General features: G+C 37.7%; 2 protein-coding genes across 3 annotated transcripts in view; one reads left to right on the top strand and one right to left on the bottom strand.

Moving 5' to 3' along the window:
- lcp2a (lymphocyte cytosolic protein 2a) overlaps positions 1–20,733 on the bottom strand; it is a 186,053-nt gene that overhangs the window by 154,136 nt on the left and 11,184 nt on the right. The window lies entirely within an intron of this gene.
- On the top strand, positions 1,944–20,286 carry ttc1 (tetratricopeptide repeat domain 1). 2 transcript variants are annotated; one of them, XM_053478162.1, is made up of 8 exons: positions 1,944–2,009; positions 4,162–4,657; positions 6,684–6,744; positions 6,915–7,027; positions 7,304–7,340; positions 10,902–11,050; positions 14,202–14,256; positions 20,044–20,286. In XM_053478162.1, the coding sequence occupies exons 2-8, from the start codon at positions 4,187–4,189 to the stop codon at positions 20,178–20,180; spliced, it is 1,023 nt and encodes a 340-aa protein (XP_053334137.1). In that variant the 5' UTR covers positions 1,944–2,009; positions 4,162–4,186; the 3' UTR covers positions 20,181–20,286. The 2 variants fall into 2 exon arrangements, with proteins under 2 accessions (XP_053334137.1, XP_053334138.1); XM_053478163.1 differs by having other exon boundaries at positions 1,994–2,013.

The raw sequence follows: 20,733 nt of genomic DNA, 5'->3' as shown, positions 1-20,733 counted from the left end.
ATCACATTGTGTGTATATGAAAATTCTCTTTTTTTTCCTGTGATGAGGCATCCAAGTATGAATCATCACTACAAACCATTTTGTAGATCTAAATGGAGAACCGTCTGGTGTTATGCCAGCAAAATATGGGGTCCCACAAGGTTCAGTTTTAGGACTTCTGCTGTTCTCAATATACATGTTTCCCTTGGGTAACATCATTAGAAGACATGGGATTAGTTTCCATTGTTATGCTGATGATACCCAATTATATATCTCAACAAAACCAGACGAAATACCTAAGTTGTCTAGATTAACCGAGTGTGTCCAGGACATAAAAGATTGTATGACAAATAACTTTCTTTTACTAAACTCAGACAAGACAGAGATATTACTCATTGGCCCAAAAAACAGCACACAACAGCTTTCACAATTCAGACTGCGTTTAAAAGGATGTACTGTTACTACTAGCTCAACAGTAAAAGACCTGGGCGTAATATTAGACAGTAACTTGTCCTTTGAAAATCATATTTCCAATATCACAAAAACAGCCTTTTTCCATCTTAGAAATATCGCCATACTTAGGAGCATCTTATCCGCATCTGATGCAGAAAAGCTAGTTCATGCATTCATGATGTCCAGACTGGACTATTGTAATGCATTACTAGGTGGTTGTCCTGCATCTTCAATCAACAAGCTTCAGTTAGTCCAAAATGCAGCAGCCAAGGTTCATTAGATCCAGAAAATATGATCATATAACCCCAATATTATCATATCTGCACTGGCTACCTGTTCAGTTTAGAATTAATTACAAAATAGCATTAGTTACCTACAAGGCTTTAAATGGTTTAGCTCCTACATACCTAACCAGTCTTCTGAAACGCTACAATCCACCATGCTCCTAAAGATCACAAGACTCTGGACCTCTTGTAATTCCCAGAATTTCAAAATCTACAAAAGGGGGTAAGGCTTTTTCATATTTAGGTCCAAAGATTTGAAATAGCCTTCCAGACAGTGTTCGGGGCTCAGACACAGTTTCCCAGTTTAAAAGTAGACTCAAGACGCATCTCTTTAATCTGGCATACTCATCCCATAACCTTATACTTCAGTACATCTATCCTGAATGGCAACTACGCTAATTCTCTTCATCTGTTCTGTACTTTTCTACTCATCCCGAGGCATCTGGAGATTGTACCAGCTTCAGTAGACAAATGCCAACCCTGCGAGGATCCTGAGGCATCCAGAGAAGGACCAGCTCCAGCTGGATTCTGCTTTATGATGATTGGAGCTACACATCCTGCTCCTGTGCTCCCAGTGATCCAGACCCCATCTGCCCTCTGCACCTACTGACTCAGAGACATTTCATTCATTCATCTCATTATTATCTAGACACATTTTTCTCACACATACACAATTTTTGTTTTTTATGAATTTCTTTCATTTTTGTGAAGCTGCTTTGAGACAATTGACCATTGTTAAAAGAGCTATATAAATAAAGTTGAATTGAATCGAATTGAAAATTGAAAAAATCCTTAAACTCTTGAAAGGTGCCAGAACAAAAAAAGTTTACCAAAAGTGACAGGAAAATGGCGCCTCATTTGTACAAGACCCAGAAACATGATTTACACCCCTGGACATGGCTGATTTTGTCCATGTCAATCTTTCTTCAAAAACATTGTTGTCCTATGCCTGTGTGAAAGAAAGGTTTTGTCTGTATGTTGGTCAGAACCCACTCTTTCAATGATATCTTTATGTTTTATACCTTAGAGGACCCAAACTCATTCACAAAAAAACATGCTGTTTGTATTTCTGTCTAAACTAAATATATTGACTGGGATTACTTAATATTTCATAAAAACAGCGATTAAGTGGTGTAAGTGAATTTTAAAGTACTGTACTAGAATCGTTTTTTAGGCCAGAATTCAATACTCGAACTACATATCCCACAATCCTCTTGCTAGTGACGCGTCAGGATCCCGGAAGAACCTTCGTGTTGTTTCTAGAAGGGAGCTGGGAGACGTGGGGAGTTTCTGGTAGGTATGAATTGACATTTTAACTGCTTTGTGTATCTTTATTTAAGCATTTTAGATATTAATGTAATTGTGGGCCCTTTTAAAGACCGTATTTTAGCAGCAAAAAGCTAAACTTGCCAGGTCACGCTAACGCAAACGCAATGGTAAGCTAACAATGTGGATAAGTGTCTGCTGCTTGTGTGGTTTTAACTACTTTAAGTTTATATATTAGTTGTGTTTAGGCTTCAAAATACTGCTTGTAAGCCCTGCTTTGCTGAGTCACATTCATGTAAATATTCATGTTGCACAAATGTATATAACCCTCTCTACTGTAATATTACCATGGTGTACAATATGTTTCCTTATCCACAACCATTGCACTCAATGTACATAACCCTTTTATATATATATAATATATATATATACTCTTCCTCTTCCTCGGTAATAATGCCTTCCTATTGCACCCACTTATAACTCATTTGCACTTATTATATTACCTTCCTCACTGTATAATGTTTACATATGCAGACTTCTTTAGGATGGTATACAATACCTCCTTAACTATACCCCCTGTAATCAATTGCACTCATTGCAACTAAGCTACCTCTCTATATACTATGTATATATGCAAATTAATCAGCATTGTAAAAATTTATTTCTGGTTAGATGCTAACTCTTACTTCCTTGCCTTGTTTCTACATGCGCAGTAACATAAAGTTGAATTTAGTCAAATCTAATTACATTGCTTTGTGCACAGTCATGCTAAAATGGTGTAGGGTTTAAAGGGTCTTTAACCCCACACGGCTGCTACCGCAAAGTTGAAAGCATACAATTGACTAAAATGTCTTTATGTATGATGTAGCACTTTAACATTATTCTTCACATGATTATGTAAGTATTATTGAGTCGATGCTCAGTGGGATTGTGTTCAGCAGCTCAGCCATGATAAACCATTTTATACAAAAGTTTGTTCTGACCATAATCTGATTGGAAGAGGCGCTTTCCATGAGTAATGATATAAGACAACTGGTAACAGGACTGGGGCATTTAATTATATGTAACTCTTTTAGCAGGAAAACACATCTGATAACGTAATGTGATCTTAAACAACACTTTGTCTTCTTAGTAAATGCTACCACGTTGCATTTGTGTTGTTTTATTTGCACCTAAGACGAGATAGAAAGCTAACTAGATTCGAACGCAGTGCTGAATCCCAAATCATTCTCCCAGCACTTGATCAAGGGGTCTACTTGGTGTGTGGAAACAAGGGATTGCACATCCTACATACACTAGCTTTCTGTGTCAAATAAACATTATTCAGGATTTAACCCCAAGAGTCCTGGAATTTCACAGAGCTAATATTGTAAAGGGGAATAAGTAAAGAGAAACGTATGAGATTTACAGGACTATCCTTCATGGTTTATTCTCTTTTTTCGGCTACTGGGAAAAATTAAAAACAACTTTATCCCTGGTAATCACAAACTGTCAGTCGCTAATTTTCGGTCGCTAGCTCTATACTAGTCCCGCCAATCGCAGTTAGTTAGTTCCACCTGTAGAAGAAGGATGTGTAAAAGCTTACAACCCTGACAATATTCATCATGACTGCACTCCTTCTTATGTAATATTGCTTAATTATAAAGCTCCTGACACACAGCTATTGTGCTGATGTCTCTTCCAAAGGGAGTCTGGATTTCTGTAATGAGTTTTGCAACACAGGACAGGAAATTTTCACACACTTCGTGTTTTAGCATTCAGCATGACCATTCTAAGAGGCTGTGTTGTCAATCAATTACACAGTACTTATCAGATCGTGCTGTTTGGGACTTTTTTTTTTTTACACAAATTTTATGCACAATTTTTCTTGATGTCTTGATCAAAGTGATCACGGAAAAAAAGGTGCAGTTACAATGCAGATGCAATTACACATGTATAATTGGTACCGTATTATGGAATTGGTATCGTATTATGTAAAGTTGAATGTTACTCAAATGAAATAAAAAAATTTTGTGAAAAAATATATTTTTCATATTAATCATTAAAGGTTGCATTTGAATCATTAATGATTAATATGGACAATTGCAATCATGCTATTAATGATTCCATTTTCCACAATTCATTCATGATAGTAAAATTTTTGACATCTTCACTGATTGACTGTTCATTCTGTTACAAGTTGTTTAGGAAGAATTCCGCCATAAATGGAGGGCGAGTCTGCGACGTTGGCCGCGATGGCCGAGTCATTAAAAGTCTCGGATGCGGGAGGTCAACCGGATGGCCAGAGCGCTAGCAATCAGGATGAGGACTGTTTTTATGACTGTGAGGAGGCCTTTCATACAGAAAGAACATCACTGGCTACAAATCAAACAGAGACGACACACAGTGAAGGGACCGAGAATGAATCACAGACAGAGTCCATTAGAAATCCTGACACAGGTGAAGAGTCGGCACAGGCGTCTAATCATTTTGGAAGTAATGCTGCTGCAATGAGACATGAGCCACTGGAGGAAGATACAGCGCAGGAAGAAAGACCTTATGAAGGGATCGCAGAGGAAGATGAAACGAGGACGGACTCGGACTCGGAATTCAGGGAAGAGGCAGCAAAGCCTAGTGAGTATGATGACGATTACTTACAAGAAGCAGAGAAGAACCTGACGGAGGAAGAGAAAGAGGTGAGCATTTTTTCCTTTACATTAAATGCATTTATACAGACATTAATACACTGTTCTTTATTGGAGTTGTCTTATAATCAGTCTCCAATAATCACCATGCAATCCTTAGCTGGCTTTAAGCTACTGTTGAGTTTTATTCATTTCTTCTCGGTATCTGAAATTTGGTCCAAAAACAAGGTCATTCAGTCCTCACAGATACTTAAGCACAGGAGAAGAAAAGAGAATGAAATGATAAAAAGAATGGAAGAAAAAAAGGTTGTGTCTGTTTTTAATTTAAATCAATGGTGGATTGAACAATATGTCTGGTTTTATGAATAACCTAAAAACATTTAGGTTTATATGTAATAGGACGAATAACCTTGAGGCTGCTGATCTTTCAAAAAACCTGACAAGAATCTGTGACTGTTAAAAGACAGAGTACAAGTTTATCCATTTGGGTACTTGCTGATTGGGCTAATACTGCTAGTCTAGGATAAAATCTCATGTAAAAACTGTGAATCAATAAAAAATTGCATAATTGATTAAATCACAGCTGTAGACTCTACACAGAATCATGTGAAATGAAATGCATACGGTGAGCGTCAATGTTGTACGGAAACACCTTGTTGATGAGAGACATCGGAGGAGAAAGGCCAAAGTGGTGCAGTCATAGTGAGCAGAAAAGAAACTCTGGCTGAGTCCATGCATGTTCATGTACTTTTCTTCTTCATCCTTTAAAAAATAAATCCATATGGAAATTGTAAGCTTAAACTCAAGACTGGAAAAAAAAATTAAGTAATACTTGTTTTTTTACACTTTGACCTAAAAACAAATAACTTATGGCAGTGCTCTTACACGGCAAAAATATTTTTTTTGTTATTAAGAAGATGACGTTTCTTTATTTGTACCCTGAAAGGAGTCCAGAAAGAAAGTTTCAGTGAGCCAATACTGAACAAAAGACCAAAATGCATAGAAAAACCTGGCTTTTTAAAAATACTTGTATGTGTGTGTGGACTAGACATCAGAATTTAGAGAAACTGGGAAGATTGACAAAAAAGATCATATGGTATCTTTACAGTCTTCGACTGACCAGTTTTGGATGAGTCTGTGCTTACCGACAGGAGTGGAACACGAATAGAGCTGTGATTTTTAGGCAGATTGTTGATTTGATTCAATTTGAATTTTTTATGTGATTTTGAAAATTTTTCAAGTACTAAGTGATTGGTCAAAACATTTATGTAAATTGGATATTTTAGTCTTTATTTTTAATAAACTAACAAAAAACACTCCAAACACGTTTTTACTTAATTGCGTAATTGTGGTGATTTTGCATAGAAGTACAAAGGATTTGAATCTATTTTAATATCAGTGTAAAACAATAACAAAATGTGGAAAACTTTCAGTCGGCACTATATATCTATAACAGTAATAAAAACTGCTAAAATAAACATTAATTTAATGAACATTTTAAATAGCTTGTACTGTTTATTGTCAGGTCTCATGAAAAGTAATAATCTTTTTCCTGCTTCACACTCCAGTCCAGTGGGTGGTGGTATTACACTAACTATTCATAAACATAAAAAAACAAAAAATGATACTCCAGTAAAACACAAGTATTCGCAGTTTTACTATTGTGTTTTTTTTTTCTTTTCATTTTTAGATTAAAAAGTGTTAATCGATTCTAAATCAGAAACTGACCCATAGAATCAATGAGTCGAATTAAATTGACTCAAAATTAAACTAAATTGAGTATTTGATTTAATCACACAGCTAAAAGCACAGTGTGGTCTGTGGGCTGTAGTTTGTGCATTCTGTGATGCTCTCTGCTCGCCATACTTGTTTAGAGTGATTAAGTGAGTTCCCATAGCCTTCCCGTTGACTTGACCTAGTTTGGCCCTTCTCCTTTCACTGTTACTCAATTAAATCACAACATGCACCAACAGTCTTTGCCAAATTTGAACGATTTTATTTTGTATGCATGACTGCACTAACTATCGCAAATGTCACCCATACTTTTTCTACCACTTTTTTGTTGTTCCTGTTTTAGAGTAGAAAAGTAGAGAGTACAGCACTGAAAGAAAAGGGCAATGCACAGTTCAAGAATCGGGGTGAGTGCAGTTTCTGTTTTAAAGTTCTTACCACATGCAGCAACACGAGTCATTATTCTTTTGTGTATGCTTAACATCTGTGTAGTCCTGTAGTGAAGATTCAAATAACTAAACTCTCTGTAAGGATATAAAAGTCTGTTCTAATATTCTGTATTTGCTTGCATTCTCAGAGTATGCAGAGGCTCAGAAATCGTATAACGCCGCGCTGGCAGTCTGTCCTGTTTGTTACAGCAATGAGAGGTCTATCCTCTTCTCGAATCGAGCAGCTGCACGCATTTACCTGGTACACTTTTACATATCCTATTGGATTTTTATTACATATTAAACTTGTGATTGTATGAACCTGATGCATGCCCGTGAAATGTTATTTTTTCTGTTAAGTCAGTATTAGTCTCGGGAGAACGCTCTCAGCCTGGGGAAGTGTTAATAAATAAACAGCCTTTTGATATGGGTTTGAAGACTCGTATAAAACAATTTTTTGTAAAGGAATGAGTGAATTAAGAGGGGAATTAAATATATACATCTTATCTTTATTGTCTGTTTGTGGTTTCTCCATTAGGAAGAAAAATTAGATGCCATCAGTGACTGTACTAAAGGTATAACTGTTTCTTCTCTCTCTCAAAATTTAGTGCAAATATTGCTATACATGTTAATCATGTCTGCATTATTTAAGTACAAAATCTCATTCATTGGTTTTTGCCATATTTCCAAACTCAAGTCAAGTAGGCTTTTATTGTCATTTTAACCATATACAGTTTAGTACACAGTGAAACAAAATAACGTTCCTCCATGACCAAGGTGCTTCATACAACATAAATTAAAAAAACTAACTAATTAGCTGACTAGCTAAGACAAGCCAGATTTACGTTTTTAAATTAACAGAAAATGTCCTTATGCAAATGTGCAAACAAGAGTGACAACACAACATGGCATATTTTAATACTTTGTGGTGATGAGGTAATGAGTTGAGGTAGTCAGTCAATGTATAAATAACATTACAGAAGAATATTTGCATATCTGTAAAGAAAGCAACATACAGGTAAAACTCGAAAAAATTAGAATATTGTGCAAGAGTTCATTTATTTCAGTAATTCAACTTAAAAGGTGAAACTAATATATGAGATAGACTCATTACATGCAAAGCAAGATAGTTCAAGCTGTGATTTGTCATAATTGAGATGATTATGGCATACAGCTCATGAAAACCCCAAATCCACAATCCCAGAATATTTTAATATTACATGCAATCAATAAGCATATGTACTCAGTACTTGGTTTGGGCCCCTTTTGCAGCAATTACTGCCTCAATGCGGCGTGGCATGGAAGCTATCAGCCTGTGGCACTGATGAGGTGTTCTGAGGACCAGTATGCTTTAATAGCGGCTTTCAGCTGTCCTGCATTGTTCGGTTTCATGTCTCTCATCTTTCTCTTGACAACGCCCCATAGATTCTCTATGGGGTTCAGGTCAGGCGAGTTTGCTGGCCAATCAAGCGCAGTAATCCCACGGTCATTGAACCAGGTTTTGGTGCTTTTGGCAGTGTGGACAGGTGCCAAGTCCTGCTGGAAAATTAAGTGTGAAGGTGCATGAAGTGTTTCAGAATCTCCTGGTAGACGGCTACGTTGACCCTGGACTTAATGAAGCACAGTGGACCAACACCAGCAGATGACATGGCTCTCCAAATCAATGTTAATGTGCTTTACAGCACTTTAGGAACATCCAACTTCTTTTGCAATTACCTTTTGAGGCTTTCCCTCCTTATTGAGGATGTTAATAATGGTTTTCTGCACAACTTTCAGGTCAGTAGTCTTTCCCATGATTGTACTTCCTACTGAATCAGACTAAGAGACCATCTAAAAGCTCAGGACCCCTTTGCAGATGTTATGGCTTAATTAGCTGATTAGAGTAGGACACTTTGAGCCTAGAATATTGAACCTTTTCACCATACTAAAATTTTTTGTGATTGTGGATTTGGGGTTTTAATGAGCTGTAATTTATCTCAATTATGACAAATCATGGCTTGAACTATCTTGCTTTGCATGTAATGAGAGTATCTCATATATTAGTTTTACCTTTTAAGTTGCATTCCTTGAAATAAATGAACTTTTGCACGATATTCAAATTTTTTGAGTTTCATCTGTATTACAGGACCAGTTTTTAGTTAGAAACAAACAAACAAATAAATAAATCAACTTATGTTGGCTCCTGGGTTTTGTGGGAAAATACAAAGGAGCATTTTAACAGAAGAACTTTTATTCTCCAACAGTGAAACCTAACAGCTGTTTTACTTACAGTACTGTACAAAAGTCTTCGGCACATAAAAAATGCCTAAGCCAAGGTGCCTTTGAGAACATCTGTACAAAAGAAACTTCTACAAAAAGCACTAAAGTGTAATAAAATAAACACAATTAGTTGTAAAAACCTTTTGTTGTGTTAGATACAGGTTAGTGGTTTTTTATTTTTTTATTTTTTTTTTTTAAGTAAAACAGGTGTTAAGTTTGGAGAATATGCCAGTTCTTCTAGGAAATTTCTGTTTTCATGCAAAACCCAGGAGCCTACATTAGGTTTTTGTTTCCATCTGAAAACATGTTGCTCTTTACTGGCATGCAAAATTCTTTTGTAACATGATAGTTTTTAAGTTCTAAACCATGGTTTCAGCACAAATATAATAAGGAAGAAACCTATTTAAAAAATATTTTCAGGCCTAAATGGTAGTTTGTATTTGGATATAACTCCTGTTCGTCATGTCATAGCCCCGTATATAAACAAATAAAAACAGCATGAAATTAAACAGCATAAACAAGGTTATATTGTGCTTAAAAGAAGCAATCATAGAGTGTAAATGATTGGATGAAAAAGATATATTTTAATAAATCATGAATTTACATTGACTGGTGAGATGATCCTGGAAGTCTGGTGCTGTTCTAACGGCACAAAAGATTGTTTCCTTCAAGCAATTAAATTTCTCCACTCATTTTAAATACGCATGTCAGGTGAAGTACCAAGGCAGATGGCAGTGATTAGCCCAACAGTCAGGGCACAGGTGTACAGTGACATTTTTGAGACTTTTCTCATTCCACTTGTAGGAAATAGTTCTGTTGGTGGTGAAGTAGAGCAAAGTGTGTTCAAGCTTTCCTTCAAGAATGACACATCTCAATAACATGGCTAGCAAACCCCATGGCTAGATATTAAGCCAAACAAAAATATATATTATATTATATATTATATTATATTATATTATATTATATTATATTATATTATATTATATTATATTATATTATATTATAATTGGTAAAGTCCATGCCTCAAATAATTCATGCAGTCATATAAGCTTAATAAAGAGGATCAACAAATAGTTATGTATTGGTTGATGATTCCATCATATTTTTCCTTTAATCTAGAGTATTGTGCCATAGTTGTTTTCTCTACTTGCTCTAAAAAAGAAAAACCAATCTTAAATCCATTGTAATAATTTATTGTATTTAAGTACATTTCACAAAGCCAGAATGTGTTCTGATATTAAACAAAACTGTTTTGTCTCATATTTGTGATTTATTTGCTACAAAGTAAAAAAATCTGAGAACACTGCAAGTATTGTGATTCCATCATTTTTTTTTTCTAGTATCATATTTCTCCTTAAAGAGCTCATTGTGTGAAAGTATTTGAAAGTTTGTTTCTGCAAACAAGTGTGAAGAGCTGCTTAAGAATTGCAGTCTTTAAAATTCTGAACCTTGGGGCCAGAAAGTGCACAAAAACATCAGACTCTTCCTGAAGCTAACACTGTTGGCTCATCAAAAAAAAAAATTAAAGCCTCATAATGAATTGCAGCAACGTATAGCTAATGAATAAGTTAACTGTAAGCATTTTAATTTTACTAAGCGGTGCATTAAAGTGTAATTCTGTAAAAGGAGCTGAGAAATAGTTAAGATGTTAATACTTGCCAAATTAATACAAAGCGTATGTAAGGGAGGATACACTGGATGTTTGTTCTGAGATAAGGGAAAAGTCTTTAGAAAAAAATCTGTATTATAGCCGAGTTAGCTTTGTCATAGAAAAGCAAAGGAAAACATGTTTCCTGGTTTATAAAACCTGAAGCTGTTGGCACAAACTGCAGTTATGAAGCACCTCTGAATTGTTCTTCACTCTTTCTCTTCTCTAGCTATAGAGCTGGACCCAAACTATCTACGCCCCGTTCTGAGAAGAGCAGACCTGTACGAGCAGACAGAGAAGCTTGATGAAGCTCTGGAGGACTACAAAGCTGTGCTGGAGAAAGACCCAGGCAACTCGACAGCAAGAGAAGCCTGCTGTGTAAGTTAACGTCACCCATTCTACCAGCCGGACTCAATACATAATCCCTGACAGACTGCAAGAATCTACTGACTGTGTGATGGTGTCGCCTGGTGTACAGCAGAGTTCCTGTTTCTGTCCAAAAGTATTTTTTCCATCTAATGTGACTGTAATTTTCCAACAGTTTCCATAATTTTTTTTTTTTTTTTTTTTTACCGTCCTTTTAACTGTGTGCTCTGACAACTCCTTTTAGGGACAGTAAGTTCTGTTAAGCTCTGTTAAAGGTTTTAAGGGAGCTTGATGCAAGTGTAGTGTGATAAGTGCCTTGATGCAAGTGTAGTGTGATAAGTGTAGTGTGATAGGCAGCACTACTTCTCAGCTTTGTAGGTGGGCATCAGTGATCCGAATCTGATGTAGGCAGCTACAGGCAGCCAGGGGAAAGGAACACAGAAATGCGCTGGTGAAAACTGCTAGGTCATTTCCAAGGGTCAGATAAGTAGCAGTTGCAGTCTTAGGGTGTTTCCACATTAAGCGCGATTGATTTATACCATGCCCAGGAACGAATTCTTCCCTGTCCCAACTCCCCAGCTGTCCAGCGCTCACATTATTTATTGCTCTTCGTTCTCAGGTTCTCCCACTGATTTGCTTCCATACCTGATTTGATCCGTGCTCGAGTAGGATGTATCGTATTCAAGACCACCTTTTTTAGCCCACTCGGGCACTTTCCAGAGCGTGAAATAATTGTGTCGTCAGTGATCAAAATGAGCCAGACTTTGGGGATCAAGTGTACTTGGAAACGATCCTGGGGTCCTAATGTTAAAACGCCCTTAAGACGACAAGAGACCGATCAGGTACCCGAGTGTCTTTCTGATGTAAAAAAGAAACCTGCATGTCTGAGTAATGAAGGCAAAGAGTTCTTAAATGGAGCTTCGAACAAATAAAATAAACACGCATACTAAAAAAATCTTCTAAAAATTCTGCTTCTGCTAAATTCTGCTAAAAACTATTTGCTTAACAAGTGAACGCAGGTCTCAGAGTTTCCCCACTCTGTCCGTTAATGCCCCAGCTAATAGATTTTTTTCATAACTTATAGATCTGAGCAAAAAGCAGGAGGTGGGACACTTCTTATATGATTTAAGATTCAAAGAGCTTTATTAATCCCAGAGGGAAATTGCTTAAGATAAAGCATAACTAAGAACAATAACACTTTCAAAACGCATGGTTTAAAAAGGCGAATTAACTTGGTAAATACAAAATAAACTTATAAGTAAATAGTAGAAGGAAAGTATAATAAAAAAGTAAAAACACACGAAAACTCAGAAAGCAACCGCACCAAGCTGCTGCATGCTTGCGCATGCGACTTGAGGACACAATATGGGAAAATTCTAATCTAATTGACTTGTTTAAAGGACAAAAGGGACAAAAAGCTGGGAATGTTTTTCTTCTTCTTTTTTTTTGGTACACACACTAAAGACATCTGAATGTCTGAATTTGACTAAAAAGTTAATTTTGCATTTAAAGAAAGTAAGCGGGTGGCAGGTGTACCAGAACGCCATGTCCTTTTTTACAGAAAAAAAAAAAGATTCTGCAGAAGAAATTATGTTCTGAAGAAACAAACAGAGATGGTGTTATATTTTTGTTTTGTGTGATCACCATTTCCTCTCTCACACACCACATACTTAATGCTTTAAGAAGGAAAGAAATTATATAAATGAAATTTGGTGTGGAATAATAAAAAAAAAAAAAACACACACATTTGCATAAAATTTCAACAAGATTTTTTTGGTATCTACTTTCTTTTACATTTTGCCAAGGTCTCTTCAGAGGCTCTGTAAGTCAGCAGCGTGAGGAGAGAAGGACAGTTGGTCATCCAGAACTACCCCCAGGGTTGCACTGCCAGATGGCGTGATCCGAGAGTTGTCAAGGGAGATCACAAAATCTTGACACGAGGATGCATCTGGGATTTAGTTTCAGCTGATGAGCTGCCATGCATGACGAGATGTCCATTGTACACTTTAAGATTTGTGCAGAAACATTGATGCAGGAAAGGAAGGGCAGCATCAGTCTGATGGATATTGTTTATTGAATATATTGGTGAACACAGAAGAAGCTAAAAAAGCTTTAAAGTGTTCAATCGATACAGGTTGAAGCAGTATTTAAGTAGTGTCTAAGGTTGTGCATTCGATCCATAATGATATATTGGATAAGGTGGCAATCTTTAGGGGCCTCACTGAATCTGAGATAAAGGAAATATGGAATTATATGTGAATATTTTTTATGCATGTTGATGCTTGAGGCTTTTTGTCTTTGTTTTATTTTGAGTATGACTGCTCTCTGCTTTAGACTTTTTCCACTTCAACATAATAAGCAGTTAGCTTGTGTTGGAAAACAATTAGATTTTTTTTCTGTAATTATTATTATGACAAACATATTTTGTTTGAAATTATTAATTAATATTTTAATGTGTCTAAACACAAAATAATTTCCCTCCTATACGTGTGCGAGCCTGTGCCAGATTCAACTCAACAACTCTCGCAGTGTAAATATTTGATGATTTTTAGGACGATGCACAGCATCACAAGAACACCTTGTCCTTAAGATTTTTTTTTTTTAAACTGATTTAATAGTCATACTTTGCACACTGAAAAAGTTAACACTGAAAAAAGAACATGTAATGAATTGATTTGCAATAATATTTGTGAGAACAGAATGAAGTTTAAGCTCCTAAAATTCTTTGCTGACATTTAGACAAGCACTGGATTTCCATTTATAACTTTAGCAATTTGTTTGACACACTGTTTAGCATTTGTATCTTGCCTTTCTCATTCAATTTCATTTTCACGTAAAGAGAACGCAGTGACATAAGGAATATAAAGCTATCAGTATATTTGTTGGGTTTAAATGGTGGGCAGTGGGTAGCTCAGGTGTTAAGATGTTGGCCTATTGATTGGAAGGTCCTAGATAGACCCAAGGCCTGCCAAGCTACCACTGTTGGGCCCTTGAGCCCTCAACTCCTCACATTTGTGTGAGATAAAATGTAAGTCGCTCAGGATAAGAGCGTCTGCCAAAATGCCATAAAATGCAAATCTTATTTATCTTATTTACAAGCTTGTGTAATTCATTTGTGTTTACTGGGTAATTTAATTTGGCCTTTTTCTATCCTCCCCTGCAGAGATTACCACGGCAGATCGAGGAGCGAAATGAAAAACTGAAAGAAGAGATGATGGGTAAGATGTAAATTTTTTTATTTTTTTTTGTATTTTGTTATTGAATGTCTTCACAATAGAGCAGACCTAGTGTATTTTCTGTGTGTTTTTGTCTATTGGGGAGAAAAGGGGAACAAGATCCTCGGTTTGTTGTTTGGTTTGTTATTTTCCTTCAGCTCTGTTCATCTAATCTAATCTGCGAGTTCATGACTAGGCTAAAGGCTAACAGAATGAGAGCAGAGGGACCAAATGTGCTCTCTGTTCCCAGAACACAACATTCTGAGTAGACTGCAGTACACAACGTTTTTTTGTTTAATAAAAGAAGGATTACTGAAGCAGAGTTTCAGCTCGATAAACTCTAATCACTATAATTTGATCATGTATACAGTGACTTGGAATACGATTCACGCTGTTACAGTTCTCAAATAAAATTATTCACGTAATATAATATAATATATACCGGCACCAGTCATGGGGTGAAATATTAGGCAGGAAAAACAGGCAGGTGACTTTTAAGGGCCAAACTGTAATGGCTAGACCCAAAGTGGGGCAGAGCAATTCTAAAATCTTGTGGTCTTGTGGATTGTTCCCTGTATGCATTGGTTGGTATCTACCAAGCGATGCCAGGAAGGACGCCACTTAACCAGGGGAAGAGTCATGGCCACACAAGGCTCACTGATGTGCACGGGAAGTGAAGGCTAACCTGTCTGTTCCAATCCCACAAAAGAGTCTCTCTAGCACAAATTGCTGAAAAAGCGAATGCTGGCTGTAATAGCAAGCTGTGTATAGCTGCAGACTGGTCAGAGTGGCAATACTGAGTGAGTTAGAAAATGCACCAGAACTAGACCGTGGAGTCAACGGAAGACAGTGGGCTAGTGTGATAAATCATGTTTTCTCTTAAATATCATGTGCCCAGCAGGGTGTGTGTGTATGTGTGTCTCGCTTACCTGCGGAAGAGATGGCATCGGAAGGCACTATGGGAAGAACAGCAGAGACGGTGTAAAGCTCTGCCAATGTTCTGCTGGGAAACCCTGGGTGTTCGCACTCATGTGGGTGTTAATTTGACACGTTCCACCTACCAATGCTGCAGACCAAGTACACCTTTCAATGGCAATCGTATTTCCTAATGGCAGTAGCCTCTTTCTGCAGGATAATACACCCCTACCAAAAAAAAAAACTTCAAGAATGATAGGAATTCAAGGTGGTGACTGGCTGGGAGGGACAGCATACACTTATTCCTCTGTCAACCACATCAACTCTAGCCAGATGTCAGTGTCTGCATGCATTCAGAACAGAGCGAATAGACCGTTCCTATGAGTGTGTTATATAGCATATAGAGCTGGTTTCATGTGTCTTTGATTGCACGTGTTAGTCTTGACTCCACCCTTGGTAGCTGTTGTATGATAAGGGGGAATTGGCTAGTGGATAGGTATTGGCAGGTGACCAAATTTAGGAAGAGAGAATTTAGGGCTGGGGTAATGTGCTACAAGCACATTATCTCATTATTCACTCAATAACATAGCTCATGTTTCACCAGCACTCTTGCGCCTTCATTTTTGTTAGCGCCCCCCCCCCCCTCCTAAAGATGTAACCCGATTAGTCACACGTAATCTTTTTTCTCAGCTTTTTTTTTTCTAAAAAGTGGCTGCATTGCTCACATCTTAATGCCATTTCACCTAACATACAGTCATGTGTAAAATTTAGGGATGTTGTTATTTACATGATTGCTTTTCCTATTTGCTCTGAATTTGAATGAAATAAGTAAAAGTTCCCTTTGATATTACTAATAATGTATGAGAAGAAACACCATTCCCCCCAAAATTTTGACAATAACAGGGATAGCCCCAAATAACAAAAATCGACGATGTCAGTAGCGGGTGTTTCCACCATTTGCCGCAATGACAGCTTGACAGCGACGTCTCATGCTCCTCACTAGCCTCATGATGTTGTTCTGAGGCAATGCGTTTCACTCTTCCACAAGTGCGACACACAGTTCTGCCAGGTCACGTGGGGGTGGGGTACGATCATCCAGTCTCTGCTTCAACTGGCCCCAGACGTGCTCTATGGGGTTCAGGTCAGGGGACATTGATGGCCATACCTTATGAGGCACTTCAACTTCCTGAAGTCGAGCTGTGACATTTCTGCCATGATGTGGTGGAGCATTTTTACCCATGAACAGAAAGTTGGGGGTGTGATGGCGGAATTGGGGGATGATGATGGGTTCTATGATGTCTCTGAGGTAAGAAAGTGCAGTGACTGAGCAATGTGCAATAATCAAATCTGTTTTGCGCTGACTGGTGATGCCTGCCCAGACTGTTGCACCTCCTCCAATAAAGCAAACCCTGGGTGTTGGCCTCAGCGAATCGCTCACCTCGCCTTCTCCAGCAACGCTGATGACAATAATTTGTCAAACAGGACGGTAGACCACTGCTGCATTGTCCAGGTTACATGGTCTTGTGCCCACTGCAAACGTTCACGGCGGTGTCTTGGTGTCTGTGGAGTCACCTGCAACAGTCGTCTGGCATTGAAGCCAAAGCAGTGGAGTCAGCGTCTCCACAGCCCCTCGCATCTCGTAAACGGGCCTGCAGCTGTGTGTCAATGGCATAACAATGTCTGAATGCATAGGTCCTTAGGTACTGGTCATCGTTGTGGTCTGTCACTTGTGGGGCTCCACTCCTTGGTCTGTCATGAACTCTGCTGGTAGTTCTGTGTCTTGATGCAAGTCTGCTGATGAATTTTTTGAGACACACCAAGTTCACAAGCAACATCTGACTGCCTACCACCAACCCGAAGGTGCGCCATGGCCAGGTGGGGCTGCTCGTTAAGTGGCGTCATGTGTTCATGGCTGTTTGAATAATGAACTTGGAATGACTTACTGACAATACCAGCTTTTTATACCCACAGAATGTTGAAATTGATGCCACATTGAAAAAGGTTGTCTTTTGGGATTGGCCCCAATACAAGGCACACCTGTACACAATGAGACCATTACATGGAAAACACAAAATGAGGCATGTCTATCACCCCAATACAATTGCCTTCCTGTCCCAAAAGACAACACAATGTCAAGAAGAAAATTATCATAGAGAAGCAAGTGTTGCTGCACCTTAACCTGAAAAGGGTTTTAAATCCATTTCCAAACAATTTGGACTTCAACATTCTAAAGTGAGAGAGATTATTCACAAGTGAATTCACCCCAAGGTCAGATCGTGCAATGCTCAGAGAAATAAGAAACAAAACAAAAAAAAAAAACTGTTGACATTCGGTCATACTACATTAGAATTGTTAAAAAAAAAAAGAAAAGAGCCCAGGTTTTGGAATGGCCTAGTCAAAGTCCAGACCTTAACCCAATTAAAATGCTGTGGCGGCACCTTACAAGTGCTGTGCGTAAGCGGATGCCCAAAGACCTCAATGAACTAAAGCAATGTTGTAAAGAAGAATGGTGTAAAATGTTTGGTGTAAAAAATTGTTCGATACTGATAACGTCACACACTGTAGAAAAAAACATTACAACACATTATCGCTGCTAAACGTTGGATCCAACAAGCTATTAAATTATCGGGGTACTTTGTATTGCCCACAGTTTTTTTTTGTTTTGTTTTTTGGCCTAATTTTTGTTAAATAAATATTGGCACATTGAAAAAAATAAGTATGTGCGGTGTTCATCTGAGGTTGTATTTTCCTAATACTGAGACCCGCTACAATCACATGATTCTGATTTTTACACACAAAAAAAAGGCTAGAATTAAAAGAGGGGGCACTAACTTTTACATATGACTGCAAATTGTGCTGAAAGTTAAGATAAAATGTACCCTTTCCACAGCACTGAACTGGAAATAATTATTCAGGCAGGTTTAAAAAATGAAAATTCAGTATACTTTTAAATTCAGTGCTTTATAAAAATAGAGTGAGGACGGAACAAAGGCCAAGTTCCTGTCAGCTGCGCTGAGCTTCAGTCATTCTGCTACTATGAGAAGAATTCACTTTCTAACTTAAGCAACGGTGCTTTAAAAAGCCATAATTTGTGACATTTGACTTTGGGCTTTTTCCTCATCACTGCCAGGCATGAGTGTAGCCATTTGCATTAGCAAAACACAAATCGGATTGTAAAGTCAGTGCTTAACCATAAGCTGAGAAAAGTTTTGAAAACTAATGATGTGTAGAAGCAAGAGAAAATGTCCACCCTGAAATATGCATGTATATAAATGTGTATAAATAATCTGGTTCTAATTTGGTAACTGGTGCTGTATTTATGTCCTGTGAAAACTGTGCGTCATGTTTACGTCACTGGAAGATATTCCAGGTGCAGTTACAATGCTGGTTAATATTTGAAATATGGTTAGTGTTAAAAAAAAAAAAAAAAGCTTCCTTTCTCACAGACACATTTCCCAGTGATATTAAACATCATATTAATGACAGGTCCAGCATGGAATCATGGACAGAATGCAATGCAGTTATAGGGCCGTTATAAGAGACTTTGCATAGCTATTTAGCATCTGTGAGATGATTACTGTTATGGAATAGTTGGGAATCTTCTGGTATCTGCGAAGTGCATAAAATTACACAGATGTGGGTCAGCAGCATTGGGTTCTGACCATCAACCATGAGAATAGGATTTTCACAGTAGTGTAATTGGTGCCAGACTGATTTGAGTATTTCTATAACTTCTGATCTGAGAAGTTCATGCACAAGTGTCAACAATAAAGAAAAACATCCAGTGAGAAGCAGTTCGGCAGAAGGTAATCTCTTGTTAATGAGGGAGGTCAATAAAGAATGGCCACACTGGTTCGAGCTGACAGAAAGGCTATAGTAACTCACCACTCTAGTAAGTAGTTCACCACTCTGTACAATTGTAGTGAGCTGAAAAGCATCTCAGAATGCACAATATGACCAATTTTGGGGTAGGTGGGCTACAATAGCAGAAGTCCACACAATGTTCTTCTTCTGTCAGCGAAGGACAAACCAATGAGGCTGCAGCGGTCACTGGTTCACCAAAACTGGACAGAAAACTAAGGGTGGAAGAAAAAATAAACCGAGCATGGTCTGATGAATCTCATTTTCTGTAGAGCCACACAGATGGTAGGGTCACAATTTGGTGCCAAAGGCATGAATCTGTGGAGCCAACCTATCCTGTGCCAACAATCCAGGCTGGTGGAGGTGGTGTGATCGTGTGGGGAATGTTTTCTTGGCGCATCACTAATTCCAATAATTACTTGAATGTTAGTCTGTTTACCCATCATCCATTTCTAGCATGATAATGCATGACGTCATGATGCATTAACATGACAATAAATACAATGTTCTGTGATCTTATGAGACTGAAGAAACTGACTGCGGAGATGATGATATCTAGCAGCTACACATTTGACCCCATTGCTACGTCAACGATGCTTTTCTGCTTTAGATAAAAGCAGTGGTCAGACCAGAAAAGCAGAGAAAGTTCACTGAAGTAGAAAGGACACATTATTTGTGTCTGGTAGCACATGGTTCACTTCGAAACAGTGTTCTATAGTTTGAGCTGTTGTGTTGTGAGCCAATTGGTGAGTTAATAAATAGAGTGGTGGTGTTAAGTAAGTGATCTTCCAGTTTTTATTTTGTCAGTTGGAGAAAATAAAACAAAGCATCACATCCATGTCCGTGTGCTAGGGTTTGGCCTCTCTTTCTTCTCTCTATTTTGTGTGCCTGCTTAAATATTCCTTATTGATCAGGCTGCAGCATCAGCATCGCAGATATAAACTGACCGAGACAAATGTGATATCCTGTTTTATTGACTTTTTTTCTTTCTTTCTTTTTTTCCCTCCAACAAAGGTAAACTGAAGGATTTGGGCAACATGATTTTGCGTCCTTTCGGCCTCTCCACTGCCAATTTCCAGGTCAACCAGGACAACAACACAGGCTCCTACTCTGTTAACTTTGTTCAGAATCCTAACAACAACAACAGATAGCAGCATGTAGAATATTTCAGAATAATGTGGGCATGTTTGTCAGTGTGTTGTGGTGTAACACTATAATCCTGTTTAAGTTTTAAGTAAAAATTAATCTGAACGATCACTGCTTGGTCACTGTTTGTTTTTATTGGTGTTGATGGCATTGGTTTTAAAAAGCTTAAGCTTTCTTCCAAGTTGACTTTCTTTTTGGCTACGTTCACATCACAAGCCACGTTTTAACTCTGATTTAGATTTTTTATTTTTATTTTTTTGGTCAGATTGGATTTGTGACTTTAATCTGTCTCTAATGTGGACGCATCTGTCCTATATTGTTGTACGTATGGTCCTTTTTTTTTTTTTTTGCTTGCACCATCTGGGATAAAACATGTTATGAATTTATGCAACTACTCATTCATTTTAAACAATGCATGAGATTTTAGTAAAATTATGCTCAAATTTCTGTTCTGGAGGACGGCGAGCAGTTAGTCAGTTGTTTTTGTTGAGGTCCAGAAGAAGGAAGAAGGCCTTGCTTTAGCTGTTTTATCTGCTATTGCTAGCCCTGCTGTGAAAA

Source organism: Clarias gariepinus, chromosome 19 (genome assembly GCF_024256425.1).
Source record: "Clarias gariepinus isolate MV-2021 ecotype Netherlands chromosome 19, CGAR_prim_01v2, whole genome shotgun sequence".
In the NCBI taxonomy this organism is placed as follows: domain Eukaryota; kingdom Metazoa; phylum Chordata; class Actinopteri; order Siluriformes; family Clariidae; genus Clarias; species Clarias gariepinus.
The sequence above is the reverse complement of the archived record's forward strand: the minus strand, read 5'-3'. Positions and strand labels throughout refer to the sequence as shown.